Genomic DNA, 22,419 nt, shown 5'->3' with positions numbered 1-22,419 from the left:
TGCATTTCACGTATGCCAATAATAAAGAAGGTCTTGGTTGGTATCTTTAAAATGTTTACATCATATCAAGTTTAATGTTTTTCTACTCCCTGCTCCCCCTCCCAATTTCCAAATAGTTCTACATTTGCAGGACTCCTTTCCACCCCACCCACTTCAAATATTTCACAGCTGGCAATAATTGGACGGGGGGTATATTATGTTTGAAATATTTAGATGATACGAATCGTGATATCCTCCTGCTCCTTGTCCCATTCCCCCAATTGCCAGAGAGTTTTACATTTGCAGTCTTCCTTTCCATCCCACCCTCTCTCAGTATTTCATAGGTGGCAAGTATTGGGGTAGAGGGAGTATTGTCAAATCCAAAAGGCTTCCATTAGGCACCTTGTGAAATCTTTCCCTTGGGGAGGTCTTGTGATTCTGCTGTCACCAGGTAATATTTGGCAGTGGAGGGGGAGAAGATCTGTGCCAGACCAGCCTCATCCGTTGTTGAATACAGTATTTTTCGCTCCATAGGGCGCACCAGACCATAGGGCGCACCTAGTTTTTAGGGGGGGAATAAAGAAAAAAAATTAATGCACCGACCCCTCTCGCTCTCCAGGCTTCAGCGAAAGCCTGCTTTTGCTCCATAGGACGCACACACATTTCCCCTTCATTTTTGGAGGGGGAAAAGTGCGTCCTATAGAGCGAAAAATCCGGTATTTTGTTTTTGCTTGCTGTGTGATGAATTCCTTTCCTCCTCAGCAGCCTGCTCTGTACTAACGTATTCAATGAGTTAAGGACTTAAGGAGAGAGCTCCTAGTTTCTGGATCATACTGAAGGTCTGCCTAGTCCGGGGTCAGCAAACTTTTTCAGCAGGGGGCCGGTCCACTGTCCCTCCGACCTTGTGGGGGGCCGGACTATATTGGGGGGGGAATGAACAGATTCCTATGCCCCACAAATAACCCAGAGATGCATTTTAAATAAAAGGGCACAATCTACTCATGTAAAAACACGCTGATTCCCGGACCGTCCACGGGTCGGATTGAGAAGGCAATTGGGCCGGATCCAGCCCCTGGCCTTAGTTTGCCTACCTATGGCTTAGTCCCACAAGGTTGAATCAGTTCACTGTAGGAAACTCATAATCAGGACGTAAGGGCTGTAGCTCTCTTTTTGTTGTTCCCCAGTGACTGTTCTTTAGAGACCTGTCGCCTCTGAATATATATTTAGGACACTGCCATTGTGACTGGTACTGTTCTCCATGAATTTATCTAATCCCATTTAAAAGCTGGTGTCTATCACCACTCCTTGTGGAAGCAAATTCCATAGCCGAAGGTATGTGATTGCGAAGAAGCCTTTACTGTAGTCTTTCCAGTGTCTCCTAACACTCAGTTTCTAGAATTATATTCCTCACAGATGCACTGATCTAACCCTCAGATCTCTTTCGTTGCCCTTCATCCTTTTCAACTCGGCAATATATTTTTATTTTGAAGGCTGGTGTCCTGAACTGTACACAATATTTCTGGTGCAATTGCATCACAGAGTTATATAAAAGCCCAAAAGATTTTGACACTTTGGCTTTCAGTCCCTTTCCTAATGATCCTTGGCTCAAAGTTGACCCTTTTTCACAGCTAGATGACGTTTTCATTGCGTTATCCCCAGAAACCTTTTCTGATCAGCCACTGCCAGCTTGGACCCCACAGGAAGTGAGGATTTATGTACCGAATTTTTCACTCTATAAGATGCACCAGACCACAAGACGCACTTAGTTTTTGGAGGAGGAAAACAAGAAAAAAATATTCTGAATCTCAGAAGCCAGAACAGCAAGAGGGATCACTGCACAGTGAAAGCAGCCATCCCTCTTGCTGTTCTGGCTTCTGTGATAGCTGCGTAGCCTGCATTTGCTCATTAAGACGTACACACATTTCCCCTTACTTTTTAGGAGGGAAAAAGTGAGTCTTATAGAGCAAAAAATACAGTATTTATTTGTCCTAATATGCATCAGTCTGCACCTGCTTGCAGAGAACCACATTTGCTATTTTCTTGCTTAGTCATTCGTTTTCAGAAAGATTCTTTTAGAGCTCTTCATCACACTATTTTGTTTTTCCCCCTATCCCAAATAACCCTGTGCCTTCAGCAAACTTGGCCACCTGACCCCTGAACCCTAGGTCACTTAAGAACAAGTTGTGTTAGTCAAGCAACTTTTCATTTTCTTAAAGAAACCCCTCTGGAAAACTTAATGGGAAGCGTAGTCTCGGAATAGAATTACCGTATTTTTTGCTCTATAAGACTCACTTTTTCCCTCCTAAAAAGTAAGGGGAAATGTGTGTGCGTCTTATGGAGCAGATGCAGGCTGCACAGCTATCCCAGAAGCCAGAACAGCAAGAGGGATTGCTGCTTTTGAAAGCAGCGAAAGCAGCGATCCCTCTTGCTGTTCTGGCTTCTGAGATTCAGAATATTTTTTTCTTGTTTTCCTCCTCCAAAAACTAGGTGCGTCTTATGGTCCGGTGCGTCTTACAGAGCGAAAAATACGGTACTGGTTGTGTTTGAGCCGTGTGCTGTGCCTCTATCTCTCTATTTGCCTTGGCGTAAATTCCATCTGGTACTCGGATCGGGCTGACTTCTGGGGATTCAGCAACATTTTTGCTCTGGCCTGGCAAGTACAGGTGCATGAGATACGTCTGTGTGTCCCATTTATGTGCACTATGGTTGAGAGAGGCTCCTGCTTTCCTGTACAGTGGTCCTCAGCATGTTTCTGAATTTAGTGGCTCTCGCTCTGGGTGTGCATTAGGATTAATTTTTACTTTTTGACTTGTGAAGACGGGGGGGGGGGGGCGAGGGAAGAGAGCACACTCTCCAAGCTCCTCTGTCCAGCTTGTGGGCCTCTCCCAAACCCATGACCGATTTTACCCAGCCCCACAACCTGTCTTGCACCATCGTCCAGTGCGTTTGCCCAGCTGGAATGTGTCCTTGACAAAGCCTTTTGCTTGCTTATATGGAGAGCGATGTGCACATGGGTCAGCAAACTTTTTCAGCAGGGGGCCGGTCCACTGTCCCTCAGATCTTGGGGGGGGCGGACTATATTTTTGGGGGTTGCAAATGAACAAATTCCTATGCCCCACAAATAACCCAGAGATGCATTTTAAATAAAAGGACACATTCGAATGTGTCCCGCAAGGCAGCAGGTACAGATTGCTTCCCAGGGTTTCCTCCCAAAGCCTTTATAATATAATAATAATAATAATAATAATAATAATAATAATAATAATAATAAAGGATAAAGGTACTCCTGCCCGTATAGGCCAGTTGTGTCCGACTCTAGGGTTGCGTGCCCATCTCACTTAAGAGGCCGGGGGCCAGCGCTGTCCGGAGACACTTCCGGGTCACGTGGCCAGCGTGACGAAGCTGCTCTGGCGAGCCGGCACCAGCGCAGCACACGGAAACGCCGTTTACCTTCCCGATATAAAGCGGTACCTATTTATCTACTTGCACTTAGGGGTGCTTTCGAACTGCTAGGTGGGCAGGAGCTGGGACCGAACGACGGGAGCTCACCCCGCCGCAGGGATTCGAACCGCCGACCATACGATCGGCAAGTCCTAGGCACTGAGGTTTTACCCACAGCGCCACCCGCGTCCCCAATAATAATAGTTTATTATTTATACCCTGCCCATCTGGCTGGGCTTCCCCAGCCGCTCTGGGCGGTTTCCAACAAAAGATTAAAATACCATAATACATCAACATTAAAAGCTTCCCTAAACAGGGAACAGATGTCTTCTAAAAGTCTGGTGGTAGTTGTTGTCTTTGAGATCTGGTGGGAGGGTGTTCCACACGGCAGGTGCCACCACCGAGAAGGCTCTCTGTCTGGTTCCCTGTAACCTTACTTCTCACAGGGAGGGAACCGCCAGAAGGCCCTCGGAGGTGGACCTCAGTGTCCGAGCTGAACGATGGGGGTGGAGACGCTCCTTCAGGTCTACTAGACTGAGGCCGTTTAGGGCTTGAAAGGTCAGCACCAACACTTTGAATTGTGCTCAGAAACGTACTGGGAGCCAATGTAGGTCTTTCAGGACCGGTGTTATGTGGTCTCGGTGGCCTTTCTGACAAATGAGTATATCCGTGAGGCAGTGGTGGTTTAGCATTAGAATTTTCCTTCTCCTACCTTCCCAGGTGAATCCCATGGTGAGGCTATTTGGACATCAGAGGTGTTGAACTACCTAGAATTTAAAAAGGCCTCTGGGGGTGTGTGGATTTCAGGCAGTTAGCAGTTTTAGTTTCAAACAAAGCAACCATACCCACCCTGCTCCAAAAAAAAATATTAAAATCCTGCAAAGCATTTTTTTTTTGTCTGCTTGATTACATGGGGATGAAGGAGGCAGCTCTGACAGCTCACCTCGGGCACTTGAAGGAAATGGAATAGGTGGGTGGATTTCTACAGTACATGCAAAAGCAAGCTGAAATAGCGAGGGAGCCAGAATGAAGCAAAGCAAATGAGAACCCTGGGCCAGCAGAATGCAGAAAATCCAGCCTTGCATTTGGGAGGGCTTAAAATGAGCACAGCCCCTCTAGTCTCAGCAGTTGTTGGTGTATTCAATTGAGTGTTCTAAATCTGTAGCGCTGAGCGAGAGACTTTCCTGCCCACTCCCCCTCCACGAGAGAACCCACCATAACCCTTAAGAATTTGGAGGAATACCATCCTGGGGCTTCTAATTTCCGTGGCCCAGCTGAGCCCCTATCTCAGGGGTCAGCAAACTTTTTCAGCAAGGGGCCAGTCCACCGTCCCTCAGACCTTGTGGGGGGCCAGACTATATTTTGGAATAAAAAAAGAATGAATTCTTGTGCCCCACAAATAACCCAGAGATGCATTTTAAATAAAAACACACACTCTACTCATGTAAAAACACCAGGCAGGCCCCACAAATAACCCAGAGATGCATTTTAAATAGAAGGACACATTCTACTCATGTAAAAACACGCCGATTCCCGGACTGTCCATGGGCTGGATTTAGAAGGCGATTGGGTCGGATCCAACCCCCGGGCCTTAGTTGGGAGAGGGCTATTGAGGCTCTGCTTTGCCTCTATGGCTGGAAGCAGCAATGCTTCTGGATCCCACTTGCTGGAAACCTCAGGAGGGGAGAATGATGCTCGTGTGCTCAGGTCTTGCTTGTAAGTTTGTCCCACAGGCATCAGGCTGGCCACTGTGGAACAGGACGCTGGCCTGCATGGGCCATGCTCTCCTGGTGTGATGTGCACAGTTGAATGGCAAACATCATGGCTGGTTTGGTGGGTTTTGACAGAGGGAGCTGGGGTGGGAGAACGGATTCCTGGCAGAGTACATGTAAAGGTTTGAACAATTTGGAAGAAACCACATAGGGGCATCAGCTGGAATCTTACAAACGAGTGTTTTGATGGCCCAAGCTCTTTATTTCTATAGGATTGAAATCCACAAGTTGATGATGTTGTTGTTGTTAAAAATTTCTATACCGCCCTTCATTCGAGGACCATAGGATAGTTTACAATAGAAAAAAACCCCAAAATATATAACGTAAAGGTAAAGGGACCCCTGACCATTAGGTCCAGTCGTGACCGACTCTGGGGTTGCGGCACTCATCTCGCTTTACTGGCCGAGGGAGCCGGCGTACAGCTTCCGGGTCATGTGGCCAGCATGACTAAGCCGCTTCTGGCAAACCAGAGCAGCGCACGGAAACACCGTTTACCTTCCTGCCTGAGTGGTACCTATTTATCTACTTGCACTTTGGCATGCTTTTGAACTGCACTTTGACGTGCTTTTTGAAATCACCCCGTCGCAGGGATTTGAACCGCTGACCTTCTGATCGGCAAGCCCTAGGCTCTGTGGTTTAACCCACAGCGCCACCCGCGTCTCCAATATATAACATAGGAACAAACAAAAACAAATACCCACCATCGCCATGCACAGTTTAAAAGGCCGCAGATTGTTCAGTTAGCCAAAGACCTGATAGACAAGATAGAAAGGAGATAAACCTTTCTTGGATGTCAAAGTATGAGACTGGCTCAGCAATTTGTGTCGTCAGCCTGATGTAAGGCCGGGCATTCTTCTCTTGGCACGTGATTCCTGGACTGGAAAACCCCCTGATTCCTGCTCCTGGGTATTCAAGTGATGTTCCAGTGTGGCCGCAAGACTGGGGCTTTCAGATCTCCTAAAAGTCACTCCTTCCAGGGCTGGGTCGAGCCGATGGAAGCTTTTGGCTTTCCGCCCTTCCTCTGTGCTTCCTGTTCAACTGCGCTGTGGTTAGATAGGGACTTTATGGAGGGAATTGGTGCATTTTCCTCCAGAAGGTGGTTGCAATTTTCCCGTCGTCCTGAAAAATTTTTTTCTTGGGGAGGCTGGCCTGCTGTGACTGTGTGTATTTCTGGGGTTTGTGTTTGTGAGTACACAACCAAACTGATTCGCAAAGGAACTGGCATGGGAGCGGTTTATCTGACCCAGGATTTTCGCAGAAAGAATGCTGTATAATGCTAAATGGAAATGGTTTAGAGGGCAGTTATTACACATGAATGAAACACCATGAAAGGATGGCAATAGCCTTCGTTTCAGCCTGACTTGCTCACAAATGTTCTTTGGGCACCTTCCCAAGAGTCGTGTTCTAATTAATATTTGAAGCTAATTTTAGTTCAGTTTTAATTCTGCAAGAGAAATTGGGCCCTGAATCTTTTTTTTTTTTTTTTAATAAGTGTGTGGAAGAGAACAACTTGCTTATAAAACATCTCGTATGGAGATGGCCGCAGAACTAATTACTGACTCTGAATGTTTAAAGTCCTTTATCACCCCCCAGTAGTGATGTATGGAAGTGAGAGCTGGACCATAAAGAAGGCTGGTCGCCGAAGAATGGATGCTTTTGAATTCTGGTGCTGGAGGAGACTCTTGAGAGTCCCATGGACTGCAAGAAGATCAAACCTCTCCATTCTGAAGGAAATCAGCCCTGAGTGCTCACTGGAAGGACGGATCCTGAAGCTGAGGCTCCAAGACTTTGGCCACCTCAGGAGAAGAGAAGACTCCTTGGAAAAGACCCTGATGTTGGGAAAGATGAAGGGCACAAGGAGAAGGGGACGACAGAGGACGAGATGGTGGGACAGGGTTCTCGAAGGTACCAGCATGAGGGAGGCAGTGGAAGACAGGAGTGCCTAGCGTGCTCTGGTCCAGGGGGTCACGAAGAGTCGGACACGACTAAACAACAACAACATCACCCCCCACCCCAATGCCAGGCTGCTGTATTTCACAAGCACAATAAATAGAATAGAGTGTGACGGGTCACTGCTTCTCAGCTTAACCTACCTCACAGGGTTGTTGGGGGTATTAAATGAAGAAGGGGAGAACCACATACTCCACCTTGAGCTGCTTGCTGAAAGAGACAGGCGTGGTGACCTTATCTCATTTCCTCCAGCAGAATATCTGCCCTTGCCTTGAGGGCCTTTGCCTCTGCATCAAAGGATGATTCTTCATCCCCCTTTATCCGCCTTGATAAAACACTGTGAGTTCCAGTCGTGATTAGAGCATCAAGCCAGATGTAGGGAGAGCCAGGTTCTGCCACAGAATTCCTGATGACCTTGGGCCTGTCTCCGTCTCTCGGCCTAGCGTACCTTTCAGGCTTTTTGTAAGGACTGGAAAAGGGAGCAGGAGAGAACTCTGGTAGGGCTGCCTTGAGCTCTGTGTCAGAAAGGCGGCATAATGAAGTCAACAACAGGTAAAGGCTAACTCGGGTTGCGCCGCTCATCTCGCTTTATTGGCCGAGGGAGCCGGCGTGCAACTTCTGGGTCACATGGCCAGCATGACTAAGCCGCTTCTGGCGAACCAGAGCAGCGCACGGAAACGCCGTTTACCTTCCCGCAGGAGCGGTACCTATTTATCTACTTGCACTGGTGTGCTTTTGAACTGCTAGGTTGGCAGGAGCAGGGACCGAGCAACGGGAGCTCACCCCGTCGCGGGGATTCAAACCGCCGACCTTCTGATCGGCAAGTCCAAGGTCTGTGGTTTAACCCACAGCACCACCCGCGTCCATAATAATAATAATAATAAATTTATTATTTATACGCCGCCCCATCTGGCTGGGTTTCCCCAGCCGCTCTGGGTGGCTCCCAGCATAATATTAAAAACAGAATAAAACATCAAACATTAAAAACTTCCCCAAACAGAGCTGCGTTCAGATGTCTTCTAAAAGTCAGATAGTTGCTTATTTCCTTGACATCTGATAGGAGGGCGTTCCACAGGGCGGGTGCCACCACCGAGAAGGCCCTCTACTGGTTCCCTGTAACCTCACTTCTCGCAGGGAGGGAACCATTAGAAGGCCCTCGGAGCTGGATCTCAGTGTCCGGGCAGAACGATGGGGGTGTCGACACACTTTCAGGTCTACTGGACCAAGGCCATTTAGGGCTTTAAAGGTCAGTGCCAACACTTTGAATTGTGCTCACAAACGTAAATAACTAGAACTGAACTGCCAGCGACACGGATCCCAAAACACTTCAAGTCTCGCCTTCTCAAGAGAGCCTCCTCCCAAGTATACATGAAATCAGCACTCTCTGCTCCTTGTTTTAAAAAGCAATGTTCTCTTGTGTTTCTGTGTGTATACGCTCACTCGCCTCATTCCAGGATCCTCATTGGGAGGAGCGCCAGCCTCTGAGCTCATCCCCATTTAACTGCACATGAAAGCTTGGCATCCCGTTTGCTCCCCACCCTCCCGCCTGGGACATAACTGTGGGAAACGAGCTATTTTTAGTGGAGCCTTTCCCACCGCAGAAATCTGCAGCCACCACTATTTCAGAAGGTGGCAGCAGAGCCGCCCCAGACACTTCGCTTAGTGACGGTGCAGACAAAGTAATTCTAAACAGGCTGGCAGCTTTTCTCATCGGACGACAGTCATTCGGGCCCTAGGCGCAGTTCAGTTCCAGGATCTTTTAAGTCCCGCTTTGGACATGTTTTTAATCTTCTGTGCTTGGCTGAGTTTGGTGGCCTCGCAGGCGCTTTATTCCAGTGCTTTTTTCCTGTACGTCCTGTAGCATCTCGCAGGTTTGCCTGGCCACCAAACCTTGTCCTTCCAAATTACCGTATTGGCCCGAATATAAGCCACACCCAAATATAAGCCACACCTTTAAAATTCATAGGGGTCGGGGAGGAAAAAAGACCATACGGAACATAAGCCTCTCTCTTAAAATTCCGCAGGCACTCGCACCCGTTCCGTTTTGCCGTATGTCTGTTTCAGCAGCGATATCGCAAAAGCCGTTTTTTGTAAGGCCGTGAATTTAAGCTGCTCTTTAACTTTTCTTGGTCGGAATTTGCGGGGGGGGGGGTTGAGGCTTATATTCAGGCCGATACAGTACTTTGCTATAGGTGATGCAGCTGGCTTGTAGAGGTCTCATGGAAAGCAGAGACAACCAAGTTCGTATGTTTTGAGTGTGGAACAATAGGGAGATTCCTTTATTCCAGTGGTTCTCAACCTGTGGGTGCCCAGATGTTGTTGGACTACAGCTCCCATCATCCCTGAGCTCTGGCCTTGCTAGCTAGGGGTGATGGGAGTTGTAGTTCAACAACGTCTGGGGACCCACAGGTTGAAAAAGGCTGCTTTATTAGGACAGTTGGACACCAACTGTCAGAACGAGGTAATAAGGTAATAACCTCTATCATTCAGCCTGGACACTGAGGTCCAGCGCTGAGCGTCTTCTGGCTGTTCCCTCCCTGCGAGAAGCCAAGTTACAGGGAACCAGGCAGAGGGCCTTCTCGGTGGCGGCACCCGCCCTGTGGAACGCCCTCCCACCAGATGTCAAAGAGAACAACAACTACCAGACTTTTAGAAGACATCTGAAGGCAGCCCTGTTTAGGGAAGCTTTTAATGTTTGGTGTATTACGGTATTTTAATATTTTGTTGGAAGCCGCCCAGAGTGGCTGGGGAAGCCCAGCCAGATAGGCGGGGTATAAATAATATATTATTATTATTATTATTATTATTATTATTATTATTCCTTTCAGATGTTTGCTGCCTTAACGCAAATTGTATTGTTGACCTCTCGGCCCAGCCATTGTCAGCCCAGTGCAGTATAGCTGTTCTGTATTAAAATTCCCATCAGCCCACAGTCCAGAGCAGCTGGGCATCACCAGGTTGGCAAAGGCTCCAGGCAACACAGTTGGTTTCCCGAAGAACCTCCATCGTTCTGGCTTTGACTTGGAGGCAGTTCTGGTGGAAAATTGGGCAGCTGGGCCATGTTCCTGGAATTCTGGAACTTTTTTTCTTTCTCCAGTCCAAAAAGTGATGCTCCCTTCCGGATGAGTCTTGCCTGGGCAACAGCTGGATTTGATGAAAGGGCAGCACATGGCTTTAAATGGCCATTTGCAGTATCCAGTTGCAGCTGCCTCATTTTTATTTTTGCTCCCAAACGCGCAGAAATAGATGGATAAAAATATACCCATAACCAGGCGCTTAATCCAGAACGGCTGCAATGGGGTGTGACTGTTGTTGGCCGACACAGCTTCCCCCTCTTTGCTATCCCACAAACACAATTGTTGTGTGGTGCAGCACCCGGAAGGTGTGACGGGCCTTGCTGTGCTGATCTTCTTCATCCTCAAAACCGGCAGCCTGTTGCTTTCCTTTTTAATGTTAGGACGGTTTGTGGAGTGGCACGACCAGAGCATCTTAAGGTCCATAAATAGCAACACCCTAGAGGTCCCAGGTCCTAAGGAAGTCAGATTAGCCTCAACCAGAGCCAGGGCCTTTTCAACACTGGCCTGGTGGAACGCTCTATCTCCTGAGACCAGGGCCCTGCGGGATCTGATTTCTTTCCCCAGGGCCTGTAAGAGTTGTTCCGCCTGGCCTTTGGCTTGGAATCAATTTGATTCCTTCCCCTTCTTTCCTTTTCCCCTTCTCCTTCTGTGTTGGAACTCCTATTTGGGGACTTCCCTGGCTTTTTTCTGGCCCATATAGGACCAGTCTGGATAGTTAGCCTTGGTGAAGACTTGACGTTTTTATGCCCAAAAAAGTTTTTGATTGAGTTCCACTGAAATGAGGCTGCATTTTAATGTTTTAATGTTGTATTTTAAATTTGTTTTTTAAGCTGTATTCTAATCAATTTTTATATTTGGTGTTAGCTGCCCTGAGCCCGGTCTTGGCTGGGGAGGGCGGGGTAAAAATAAAAATTATTATTATTATTAATTATTATCTCTCAAGCTCTGGTGCCAAGATGCATGGAATAGCGTGAGAACCCCGGGTCAAGCGAGAGCGAATTGGGCATGTCTGAATGGCACAGCAGGAAGGACAATCTAAAGGGCCGCCATTTTGCTCCGGTTCCTTGGCCGTCCACTTTATGGCTTAAAGTGGACAACTTGAGATTTTCTTTTCCAATAAAACAGTCAAAGGACATAGGATGGCCTTCTCCGGCCTGGCTCCCTCTAGGTCAGGCACCCCCAACCTGCGGCCCTCCAGATGTTTTGGCCTACAACTCCCATGACCCCTAGCTAACAGGACCAGTGGTCAGGGATGATGGGAATTGTAGTCCAAGACATCTGAAGGGCCGAAGGTTGGGGTGCCTGCTCTAGGTCCTACTAGGTAGAGATGATGGGAGTTGTAGTCCAACAACAGCTGAGGTCCAAGGCTGGGAAACCCTGCTATGTTTTTTTTGGACTACAACTCCCATCAGCCCTAGCAAGCTCGGCTGTATTAAACTGGGAGTTGTAATGCAAAACACCTGGAGGTGGGGGCAGGAGGCTGATTTGGGAGAGCTGCCTGGATCACCCAGTTTCTCAATTTATCACCCATGAATTCTTAATAGGAAGCAAGATCCCTCTGTTGTTGTTTAGTCGTTTAGTCGTGTCCGACTCTTCGTGACCCCCTGGACCAGAGCATGCCAGGCACTCCTGTCTTCCACTGCCTCCCGCAGTTTGGTCAAACACATGCTGGTAGCTTCCAGAACACTATCCAACCATCTCGTCCTCTGTCGTCCCCTTCTCCTTGTGCCCTCCATCTCTCCCAACATCAGGGTCTTTTCCAGGGAGTCTTCTCTTCTCACGAGGTGGCCAAAGTCTTGGAGCCTCAGCTTCAGGATCTGTCCTTCCAGTGAGCACTCAGGGCTGATTTCCTTCAGAATGGAGAGGTTTGATCTTCTCGCAGTCCATGGGACTCTCAAGAGTCTCCTCCAGCACCAGAATTCAAAAGCATCCATTCTTCGGCGATCAGCCTTCTTTATGGTCTAGCTCTCACTTCCATACACCACTACTGGGAAAACCAGAGCTTTAACTAAACGGACCTTTGTTGGCAAGGTGATGTCTCTGTAGATTTGCTCAGGGGATCATGCAGTAGGTCTTGAAGAGAAGGCATGAGGTGCAGGCCTGGGAAGTAGGAACAGCTCTGTATCCGCTGAGTTTCCCTTTTCCATATTCCCTCTGAGTGGATTACTGCAGAGATGGCTTAAAAGCCATGCCTTTGTACTTCCAAGCCGTTGCCCAAACCGTAAAGAAATCCTCTGGGGACAAGCTTACAGCTGAGCCTGATGGCATGTAGCTTCTCAATAGCCCTGCAAGGGTCTTAAAATTAATTTAGCAATTTCCCAAGCGCCCTTGGCTTAAGCGCGGAAATCTGCTCTGCGGCAGTCAATGGGTAATTGAGGCCTGTTGAGTGAGAGAGCAGGGTGGCGTTCCTTTAGCCTCCTGCCAGAGTGGGCGGGGCTCTTTCCAAAAGTAGGCGGGGCCTGGTAGCAAGCCCCACCCACTTGGGTTGCAATACAAGGGGAGCGGTGAGGAATTTGGACGCTTCCCCACCTCTTCAGAACAATAGTGTGGCATTGGCTTGCAATGCATATCTCTCAGAATTTTAACTGAAATTTGCTCCGGAAGTCTTCTTGGAGCCACGCAACATACCGTATTTTTTGCTCTATAAGACTCACTGCGCAGCCATCCCTCTTGCTGTTCTGGCTTCTGAGATTCAGAATATTTTTTTTTCTTGTTTTCCTCCTCCAAAAACTAGGTGCGTCTTGTGGTCTGGTGCGTCTTATAGAGCGAAATACGGTAGTTCATGCATGGACTGTAAAATCTCTATTCCATGCTGTGTGCTCCCAGACCTCTCTCCCCCCCCCCCCCTGAAAGATTCCGGGCTCCTTTTCCATTGCTTGTCGCCAGATATATATATATATATTATTATAAACAGCGCCTTAACCCAGATGGCTGACACCTGCTTCTGTGACAACTCACAGCAGATGGATGGAGCAGATAAATGGGGGAAGAACAGAAGGCCAAAATTTAAAAGAACCACACAACAAAGCAAGCCTGATTTCTTGCACACCAGCTGGCTTGCCGTTTTCAAAGACCAGCATGTTCTGAAACGTGTGGAATATTCCCTACCTTGTAGAAATGTCTGTGGACATTATGCATCAGTCTGAAACGAGAGTACACTGAGCATCGATGCGGAATTCCAGGGTAAAAATTGTCGGCGTGGTTCATCTGTTCTTAAAGTGGGGAATTGTGGAACGTCTGTGTTTGAATCTACTCTTGGCCTGTGAGGCTCGGTAAATGACTTTGGGCCCTTAGCCTCTCACACACGGGCTGTCCTACCTTCCAGGATCGTTGTGAGGTACCACATTATCCGTGAATGTCACGCTGAAGAGCAGGAGGCAGCGAAGCCAGCAGTCTCGTACCCAGCACTGCTTGGGAATTCCAAGAATCCAAAAAATTCTGTGCCGTTTTGAAATTGGGGCCTTAAATCAGTGCAGTTTTGAAAGGCCCAGTCCGCCCTCTTGATTCAAAACGGTCTCCAAACATAGACAAAAATCTTGAACTTGAGATACGCCGTGCAAAACTTGGTTAAGCTAATTTACGAGGTGTCCGAGTGCTTAGAGAACAGGCAAACAACTTTCCGAAACTTGGTAGACTAGCAGAGAGTGCTTCGCGTTTTGTTTCTTTTAAAAAACCCTGCAAAGAATACTGAGGTTTATAAATGGATAATGCAATTTGTTGGTTTCTAAGGTTGTGCAAGCCTTGCCCCTGGAAACCTAACCCAGGGCCCTGATCCCAGCGCTAGCTGGGACAGATGGGAGGCTCAGTGCAAATCCTTGGGAGAGCTGAACTATTTGAGCAGACAAAACTGGCTGGTAACGCACGGGAAGACTTTTTCCTAGCCTTTACTGTGGTTAGGGAGGAAGTTAATCTGCTTGCGAGCCAATTAGCAGGAGTGCAGGCTTTGCACTTGTTATAAGAAGAAACTGCTCCTTTTCCCTTACAGGATACCCAAGAGCCCGTATAGAGTTCTTTTGTAAGTTCCTTATCGGTAGGAGAAAATAACAGAAGCCAACCAGAGAACATTGAGAAGCAAAGCGGCTAGTAAGCCTGATCTTTATTAACTGTTGCAACAGGGTACTCACAACCACACGCAGGAGACAGGAGGGACCTCAGACAATGGCATGCAAACCCTTATACAGTGGAACCTCAGGTTGCGAACGTGATCTGTGTGGAAGGCATGTTCGCAACCCACAGTGCTGTGTCTGCGCGTGCATGGGTCGCGATTCGGCGCTCCTGCACATGCGCAAGGTGTGATTTAGTGCTTCTGCGCGAGCAAAGAAACCCAGAAGTAATCTGTTCCAGTACTTCTGGGTTCGGCGCAGTGCGCAATACGAAATCACGTAACCTGAAGCATCTGTAACCCGAGGTACCACTGTATAGACATCTGGAATTGCCCACCCTGGAGCCCAAGACCACCCCTCCCATACATCATACATACATCAGAGAAGGGGCAGTCAACAACAGAATCCTGTCTGGCAGGAAACCTGTTGATGGGTTTAAAGGTAAAGGGACCCCTGACCATTAGGTCCAGTTGTGGCCGACTCTGGGGTTGCAGCGCTCATCTCGCTTTACTGGCCGAGGGAGCCGGCGTACAGCTTCCGGGTCATGTGGTCAGCATGACTAAGTTGCTTCTGGTGAACCAGAGCAGCGCGCGGAAACGCCGTTTACCTTCCCGCCGAAGCGCTACCTATTTATCTACTTGCACTTTGACGTGCTTTTGAACAGCTAGGTTAGCAGGAGCTGGGACTGAGCAACGGGATCTCACCCCGTCGCGGGGATTCGAACCGCCGACCTTCTGATCAGCAAGCCCTAGGCTCTGTGGTTTCACCACAGCCCCACCCAGTTGATGGGTTTACCTGGCTGTTAATGGTTTTAGCGGGACAGCCTGGCTCTTCTTTCGTGATGATAACTATTTAATTCCCGAGTCCAGGACACAGGCTTGCCCTATTCATATCTTAAATGTGCCCTTAAGGCAGGATTTGTGAGCAAAGAGACAATGGGGAGGTTTTTCTCATTTCCTCCCTCCTTGCAGAGAAACATTTGAGGTCAATTTGGAAGAGACAAAATGGTTTCAGGACTTTTTCCTGTACTGTTTCAGACATGCGGTTTATATATTTATGTATGCTTTTGCTTGGTACATTTATTTTGTGCCTTAGACCTTATAATTTTCATAATAAGCTCTTCTTGTGTGTGCTAAAGCCCTTTAGTGTTAAAGCAGAGCCAGTGAATATTCCCGGTGCAAATGTTTGTGTGCATTCACACTCACACACAGCCCTTGTTCTGGACGGCTGATGGAGTTGGCAAAATTTTCAAAGTTTGTTCTGCGTTACGTTTCAAGCAGCAATATCTGTGGCAGAGATTCCACCTTCTGCCTCATCCGCAGAATGGTTCAGTTACCCTCTGAAAGGCCTAATAAATCTGGAGGTGGAGAAAAGCTCTCCTTGCAGGACTAAGTCAGGGTTCAGGGATTCCCCCCCCACCCCCACCCCCACCCCCCCGTGACTGGAACAAGCGAGGCAGATCTAAAAATAGCACTCGAGGAAAATTCCTTTCCTTTTCCCTTGAATGTAAGCCGACGAAGCTGATGTAAACATAAAAATGAAAGCTTGCAGCCATCTGGACTTGAAAGGAGGGGGTAGACTCCTTTTGATGTACGCTGGGAAGGAGTTGCCCCCCCCCCAATGTTCAAGCAAAACTGACCCAACTCCTGAAACTGGCATTTCCCCGCAGGCTGGGAGTCAGCTAGTGGGTTTGGTGCATATGCGAATCTTCACAAGGCTTGTGGTAAAAAGGTAAAGGTTAATAATAATAATTTTTTATTTATATCCCGCCCTCCCCAGCCGAAGCCGGGCTCAGAGCGGCCAACAACAATACAGTGGTACCTCGGGTTACAGACGCTTCAGGTTACAGACTCCGCTAACCCAGAAATAGTACCTTGGGTTAAGAACTTTGCTTCAGGATGAGAACAGAAATCTTGTGGCGGCAGCGGAAGGCTCCTTTAGCTAAAGTGGTGCTTCAGGTTAAGAACAGTTTCAGGTTAAGAACGGACTCCAGAACGAATTAAGTTCTTGACCCGAGGTACCACTGCAAACGCAATAAATCACATAAAATCACAATCGATCAATTGAAATGCATTCTAAAATCAATTCATTCATAAAGGACTGCTGACAGTTAAGTCCAGTCGTGGACGACTCTGGGGTTGCGGCACCCATTTCGCTTTACAGGCCGAGGGAGCCGGCGTTTGTCCGCAGACAGTTTTCCGGTTCATGTGGCCAGCATGACTAAGCCGCTTCTGGCGCAACGGAGCAGCGCACGGAAACGCCGTTTACCTTCCCGTTGGAGCGGTACCTATTTATCTACTTGCGCTCTGACGTGCTTTTTAAACTGCTAGGTTGGCAGGAGCAGGGACCGAGCAATGGGAGCTCACCCCGTCACGGGATTCGAACCGCCGACCTTCTGTCAAGCAATGTAGTAGTTGAGATTGTAGAATTGTAGCATTGGAAGAGGGTCCTCTCGTGCAACCCTCTGGCCAATAGACATTCCGTTGTGGCGACCGTAAGCTAGGATTAAGGTGCCATTTGGCACCTACCTTATACATCTGAGTTTCCAACACTGTCTATAAGACGTCTGTTCAAACTCAAATACCGTCTTCATCTGTACTGGACTTGAAACTGTTTTACATACGGGATTGTTTCCTATTGTTGATGTTTTTGCAGCGGAAGCGCTTCCAGGTATTTTGGGAATCGGATAAATAAGTAGCACACCTGCAGCTGCACACACTTACAAGCCCGAGAGCCAACCCTGTTTTAATGTTTTAAAAAAATGTCAGGGAGAGGAAGGAGGAGAGACCAATGTTTGCATCTGGAGCCTCTGGGCTTGGCTGTGTGCGGTTTAAGAAAAAGAAAATGCCTCCCTCCCAGATTCAAGGACCTTGCAGCAGTGGAACAAAAGAGGCATGACATGACCAGCAGGGGCATCAAAGCCGCAACAGGCTCTGCCCTGGCATTCCAGGAAGCAAAAGCCTGAAGCAAAAAAATCAGCTTTATTCAGAATCCCGAAGGAAGCCTTCCCCGCCCTTCTGGCATGTTTGTTTTGGAGGGGAGAAACTGAGTTTGAAAAGCTGGACATTGGAGGAAAACGTTTTTCGAGAAGCTCCTTGCATCTTCTTAGCCTCACTGTAACAGTTTGTGTTTCGAATTTCTGCAAGCGAATTATTTAATACCTATGACAATTTAAGTTGTTGTTTTTTTTAAGTGGCAGAGAGTTGTTGTTTAGTCGTGTCCGCCTCTTCGTGACCCCCTGGACCAGAGCACGCCAGGCCCTCCCGTCTTCCACTGCCTCCCGCAGTTTGGTCAAACTCATGCTGGTCGCTTCGAGAACACTGTCCCACCATCTCGTCCTCTGTCGTCCCCTTCTCCTTGCGCCCTCCATCTTTCCCATCGTCAGGGTCTTTTCCAGGGAGTCTTCTCTTCTCATGAGGTGGCCAAAGTATTGGAGCCTCAGCTTCAAGATCTGTCCTTCCAGTGAGCACTCAGGGCTGATTTCCTTCAGAAGGGATAGGTTTGATCTTCTTGCAGTCCATGGGACTCTCAAGAGTCTCCTCCAGCACCATAATTCATCAATTCTTCGACGATCAGCCTTCTTTTTATGGTCCATCTCTCACATCTAGTGTGGTGTAGTGGTTAAGAGCGGTAGTCTCGTAATCTGGGGAACCGGGTTCGCTTCCCCGCTCCTCCACCTGCAGCTGCTGGGTGACCTTGGGCCAGTCACACTTCTCTGAAGTCTCTCAGCCCCACTCACCTCACAGAGTGTTTGTTGTGGGAGAGGAAGGGAAAGGAGAATGTTAGCCGCTTTGAGACTCCTTCGGGTAGTGATAAAGCGGGATATCAAATCCAAACTCCTTCTCCTCTTCTTCTTCTTCTTCTTCTTCTTCTTCTTCTTCTTCTTCTTCCATACATCACTACTGGGAAAACTATAGCTTTAACTATACGGGCCTTTGTCAGCAAGGCAATGTCTCTGCTTTTTAAGATGCTGTCTAGGTTTGTCATTGCAGAGAGTTAAGGTAAAGGTAAAGGTACCCCTGCCCGTACGGGCCAGTCGTGTCCGACTCTAGGGTTGTGCGCCCATCTCACTTAAGAGGCCGGGGGCCAGCGCTGTCCGGAGACACTTCCGGGTCACGTGGCCAGCGTGACGAAGCTGCTCTGGCGAGCCAGCACCAGCGCAGCACACGGAAACACCGTTTACCTTCCCGCTATAAAGCGGTACCAATTTATCTACTTGCACTTGGGGGTGCTTTCGAACTGCTAGGTGGGCAGGAGCTGGGACCGAAAGACGGGAGCTCACCCCGCCGTGGGGATTCGAACCACCAACCATGCGATCGGCAAGTCCTAGGCACTGAGGTTTTACCCACAGCACCACCCGCGTCCCTTGCAGAGAGTTAGTGCCGATCAAATCTGAACTCTTACGTTACGCTGATGAGATCTTGTCAGCAGGTTGTAACGAAAACGGATGAGCAGTTGGCACCCGAACATCAAAATATGCAGATGCATAGCATGTTAAGGAAATCTTGGGCCATCTGAAGAGCGAGAGAAGCAGGTGCATTGCAGAGGGTTGGACTGGATGACCTTTAGGTTCCCTTCGAACTCTACAATTCTATGATTCTAGGGAAGCCTGGCTTGATGGGTTGGAGAGCCCCACAGCAGGTGAGCCTCATTCCCCTCTTTCGGTTGCTAGTCCACCCCCCCCACCCCCCGTGGGACTTTCTACTTTTTCGCCCACAGCCGCCTCTCAGCCCTGAGTGAGCCAAGCGGGAGGAAGCTGTGGTCTCCCTGCGTCCTGTGCGCCTTCTTGCTCAAGAGCAGAAGCTGACAGTTGTGCCCCGCCCTTCGGCAACGGCAGCCATTAGCCAGCAGCCTGGAGGAGCCCGGTAGGGTGGGTGGAGTGGAGTGGGACCCTTTTGAATTCAAGGCAGCCTTCTCAAACCCTCCCTCTGAAGAACTGGATGCTTCATGGAGAATGAGGTAGGAATCTGCGGTTCCGTGACCTGATAGCCTCCCAGTAGTTCTAATATAGTGGTACCTCGGGTTACATACACTTCAGGTTACATACGCTTCAGGTTACAGACTCCACTAACCCAGAAATAGAACCTCAGGTTAAGAACTTTGCTTCAGGATGAGAACAGAAATCGTGTTCCAGCGGCACGGCAGCAGCAGGAGGCCCCATTAGCTAAAGTGGTGCTTCAGGTTAAGAACAGTTTCAGGTTAAGAACGGACCTCCGGAAGGAATTAAGTACTTAACCCGAGGTACCACTGTAAAGCTCTTCCAGTAAGCAAAGCTTCCCTCCTCTCTTTATCCCTAAAGCACCTCCCTTTCACCTCTGCACGTGCTCAGGGGCACCCAGGCTCTCAGCCCTACCTCTCCGTCTTCTGTCTTGTCTGCCCAGCGGTTTTATCCCCTTCCAGTGTCCGTCAAACGATCTCTCTCTACTACCTCTTTTTTGGGGGGGAGGGGGGACTTTGCACCATGAGCTACTTGGCAAATAAATAAAACAGAACCTCCCACCTTTTTTTGGGATCTCCAGAACTTGCCTGTGGGGTTTTTCCACATCTCTGTGTGCAGGAGAAAGGGTGCGCCTGCCAAGGGGACAGATGTGTGGAAATGTTTCTTGAGATTTCAAATTGGTGGGTCAGCTGAGAAACATTCCCAACCCAACGTCTTCTCTGTGTCTGGCAAGGAATGTTTGTTCATGTAACGCCAGTCCTGCCCTGACGGCCCTGACTGCCAGTTAGTTTCCAAGCCCAAATCAAAGTGCTGGTTTTGACCTATAAAGCCTTAAAGGGCTTGGGACCGCAATACTTCAAGGACCCCCTCTCTCCAGATGAACTGACCCGGCCCCTGCCCTCCTCCTGCAAGGCCCTTTCTCGTGTGTCCTCCCCACAAGAGGTCCAGAGGCGGGCAAAAGAAAAACAAGGCCTTTTCTGCAGTGGCTCCCCATTTGGAGTGTTCTCCCATTATATATATTTTAGGCACCAAGCGAAAATGTTCCTCTTCCACCAGGCCTTTAGCTGATTGACATCCGATGCCCTTTAAAATGTGTCGTGGAAGAGGAGATCATTGGTTTGCGCCTGTTCTTCTTTTTATTATGTATTTGGTGTTTTTTAATATTGCAAGTTTATGTTACGAGCTGCCCTGAGATCTGTGGGTATAGTGTGGTGTACAAACTTAAACAAACAATAAGTTTCTGTTCTCAACAGCTGCTATATATCTCTTGGGTAATTCAGTGGGGCATCTAGAGATTCCAGGGTCTCTTTTTGAGCTGTTTGCCAACAAGATAGGTGTACCTTTTGTGTGTGGGTGGGGTAGCTTTTTCCAGTTTTGTACCCATTTTGTGAGAATCTGCGTTCCTCCCATCACCCCTCCTTGCCCGAGAATAGCAAGCGTGTCTTCCCGGGTCGCACAGCAGCCACAAAGGCGTCCTTGTTGTCCGATTTGAAAGGCTCCCTTGGTGATGGTTGTGGCTAGGCACCGGGATCTGCAAAGAATGGCACGCTGAGCCCACCCCCTGGCAGCGCTGGGGTGGCACGGCTTCAGCCCCACCCACTTTGGCCAGCAAGCCTTGCCCAGGACACCAAGCTGGCCTCATCAGCCCTTTGTGGCTTAAGGCCCTTGTATTTACAGGACTGCCTCTCCTGGTCTGCCCCGCAGAGGACCATAAGGTCCATGAATAATCATAGTTTAGAGGTCCCGGGCCCTAAGGAAGTCAGACTATCCTCCACCAGGGCCAGGGCCTTCTCAGTGATGGCTCCGACCTGGTGGAATGCTCTGCCCCATGAGACCAGGGCTCTGCAGGATTTAACCTCCGTCCGTCGGGCCTGTAACACAGAGCTATTCCGCCTGGCTTTCAATTTGAACTTAGCCTGATCTCTTATTCCCTTTCCTTCCCTCCCCTTCCCCTTTTTATGAAGATTACCCGCTCAGGGATCCCACAGCTAATTCTCCCCTGGTCTCCTCGCTGGCCCAAATAGGACTAATTTAGCCAGCTATCCTCGGTGATCATCTAATGTTTATTGGATGGATTTTCCCCTTAAATTGATTTTCGAATTCTGAATTTATCATTATTCACGTTTTATACTGTATTTTATGCTGTTTTTAGTCGCATCAATTAAGTGTTTTAAATTTGTTGTTAGCCGCCCTGAGCCCGGTTTTCTGAACCAGGAAGGGCGGGGTATAGATAAAAAATATTTATTATCAGGCCAGGTGTGGATGGCTTTCCCCCGAGAGCGCTGGGGCTGCCTACTTCTGCATTTCTTTACGGAAGCGTGGCGCTGCTTTGCAAGCCTGTATTTGCTTTCTTGCAGGCGTGGGCGGCCTGTGGCCCTCTGGAGGCTTGCCAAACTGCACCTCCCATCATTCCTGGCCATTGGCCATGCTTGCTGGGGACGATGGGAGTTGTAGTTCAGCAACCTCTGGAGGTTCCCCTACCCCTGCATTGCTTCCCAGACTCGCTCAAACGGCTTCCGGCCCCATCATAAAAAGGTAAAGGGACCCCTGACCATTAGGTCCAGTCGTGGCCAACTCTGGGGTTGCGGCGCTCATCTTGCTTTATTGGCCGAGGGAGCCGGCGTACAGCTTCCGGGTCATGTGGCCAGCATGACTAAGCCACTTCTGTCGAACCAGAGCAGCGCACGGAAACGCTGTTTACCTTCCCGCCAGAGCGGTACCCATTTATCTACTTGCACTTTGACGTGCTTTCGAACTGCTAGGTTGGCAGGAGCAGGGACCGAGCAACGGGAGCTCACCCCATCACAGGGATTCGAACCGCTGACCTTCTGATCGGCAAGTCCTAGGCTCTGTGGTTTAACCCACAGCGCCACCCGCGTCCCTTATCATAGGTAGAATCATATCTCCTGGCTTTCCTCAACCACTTTAGAATCACAGCCACAGCGCAGCCGCCATGCCTAGATTGCAGTCCGAAGAGCGCCGGGTTGGAGGCAGAAGCAGTAGCTACCTGGGGCTGCTGGCAGACCTCTTTGGTCCATCTGCTTCAAGTTCCCTGCAGGGGAAGGTCTCCACTTTGCAGCCTCCTTCTAGCTATAACAAGACTCGAATCTGCTGCCATAACTTCCTGCCCTGCTGCCGATGTTCCTGAGAGCTAGAAT

At 48.9% G+C, this 22,419-nt stretch overlaps 1 protein-coding gene across 2 annotated transcripts in view; it reads left to right on the top strand.

The window, feature by feature from the left end:
- The window catches only part of CCM2 (CCM2 scaffold protein), a 43,189-nt gene that overhangs the window by 1,863 nt on the left and 18,907 nt on the right, over positions 1–22,419 (top strand). Inside the window, exon 1 of one of the 2 annotated variants that reach the window (XM_083579891.1) lies at positions 19,126–19,281. The exons of the other annotated variant lie outside the window; for it this stretch is intronic. Within the exon in view, the coding sequence (XP_083436017.1) occupies positions 19,270–19,281 (12 nt within the window). The 5' untranslated portion in view covers positions 19,126–19,269. Of the gene's footprint in view, positions 1–19,125; positions 19,282–22,419 lie in introns of those variants that run through there. 2 annotated transcript variants of the gene reach the window in all.

Source organism: Podarcis filfolensis (genome assembly GCF_964270895.1).
Source record: "Podarcis filfolensis genome assembly, chromosome: 12".
NCBI lineage: Eukaryota > Metazoa > Chordata > Lepidosauria > Squamata > Lacertidae > Podarcis > Podarcis filfolensis.
The sequence above is the reverse complement of the archived record's forward strand: the minus strand, read 5'-3'. Positions and strand labels throughout refer to the sequence as shown.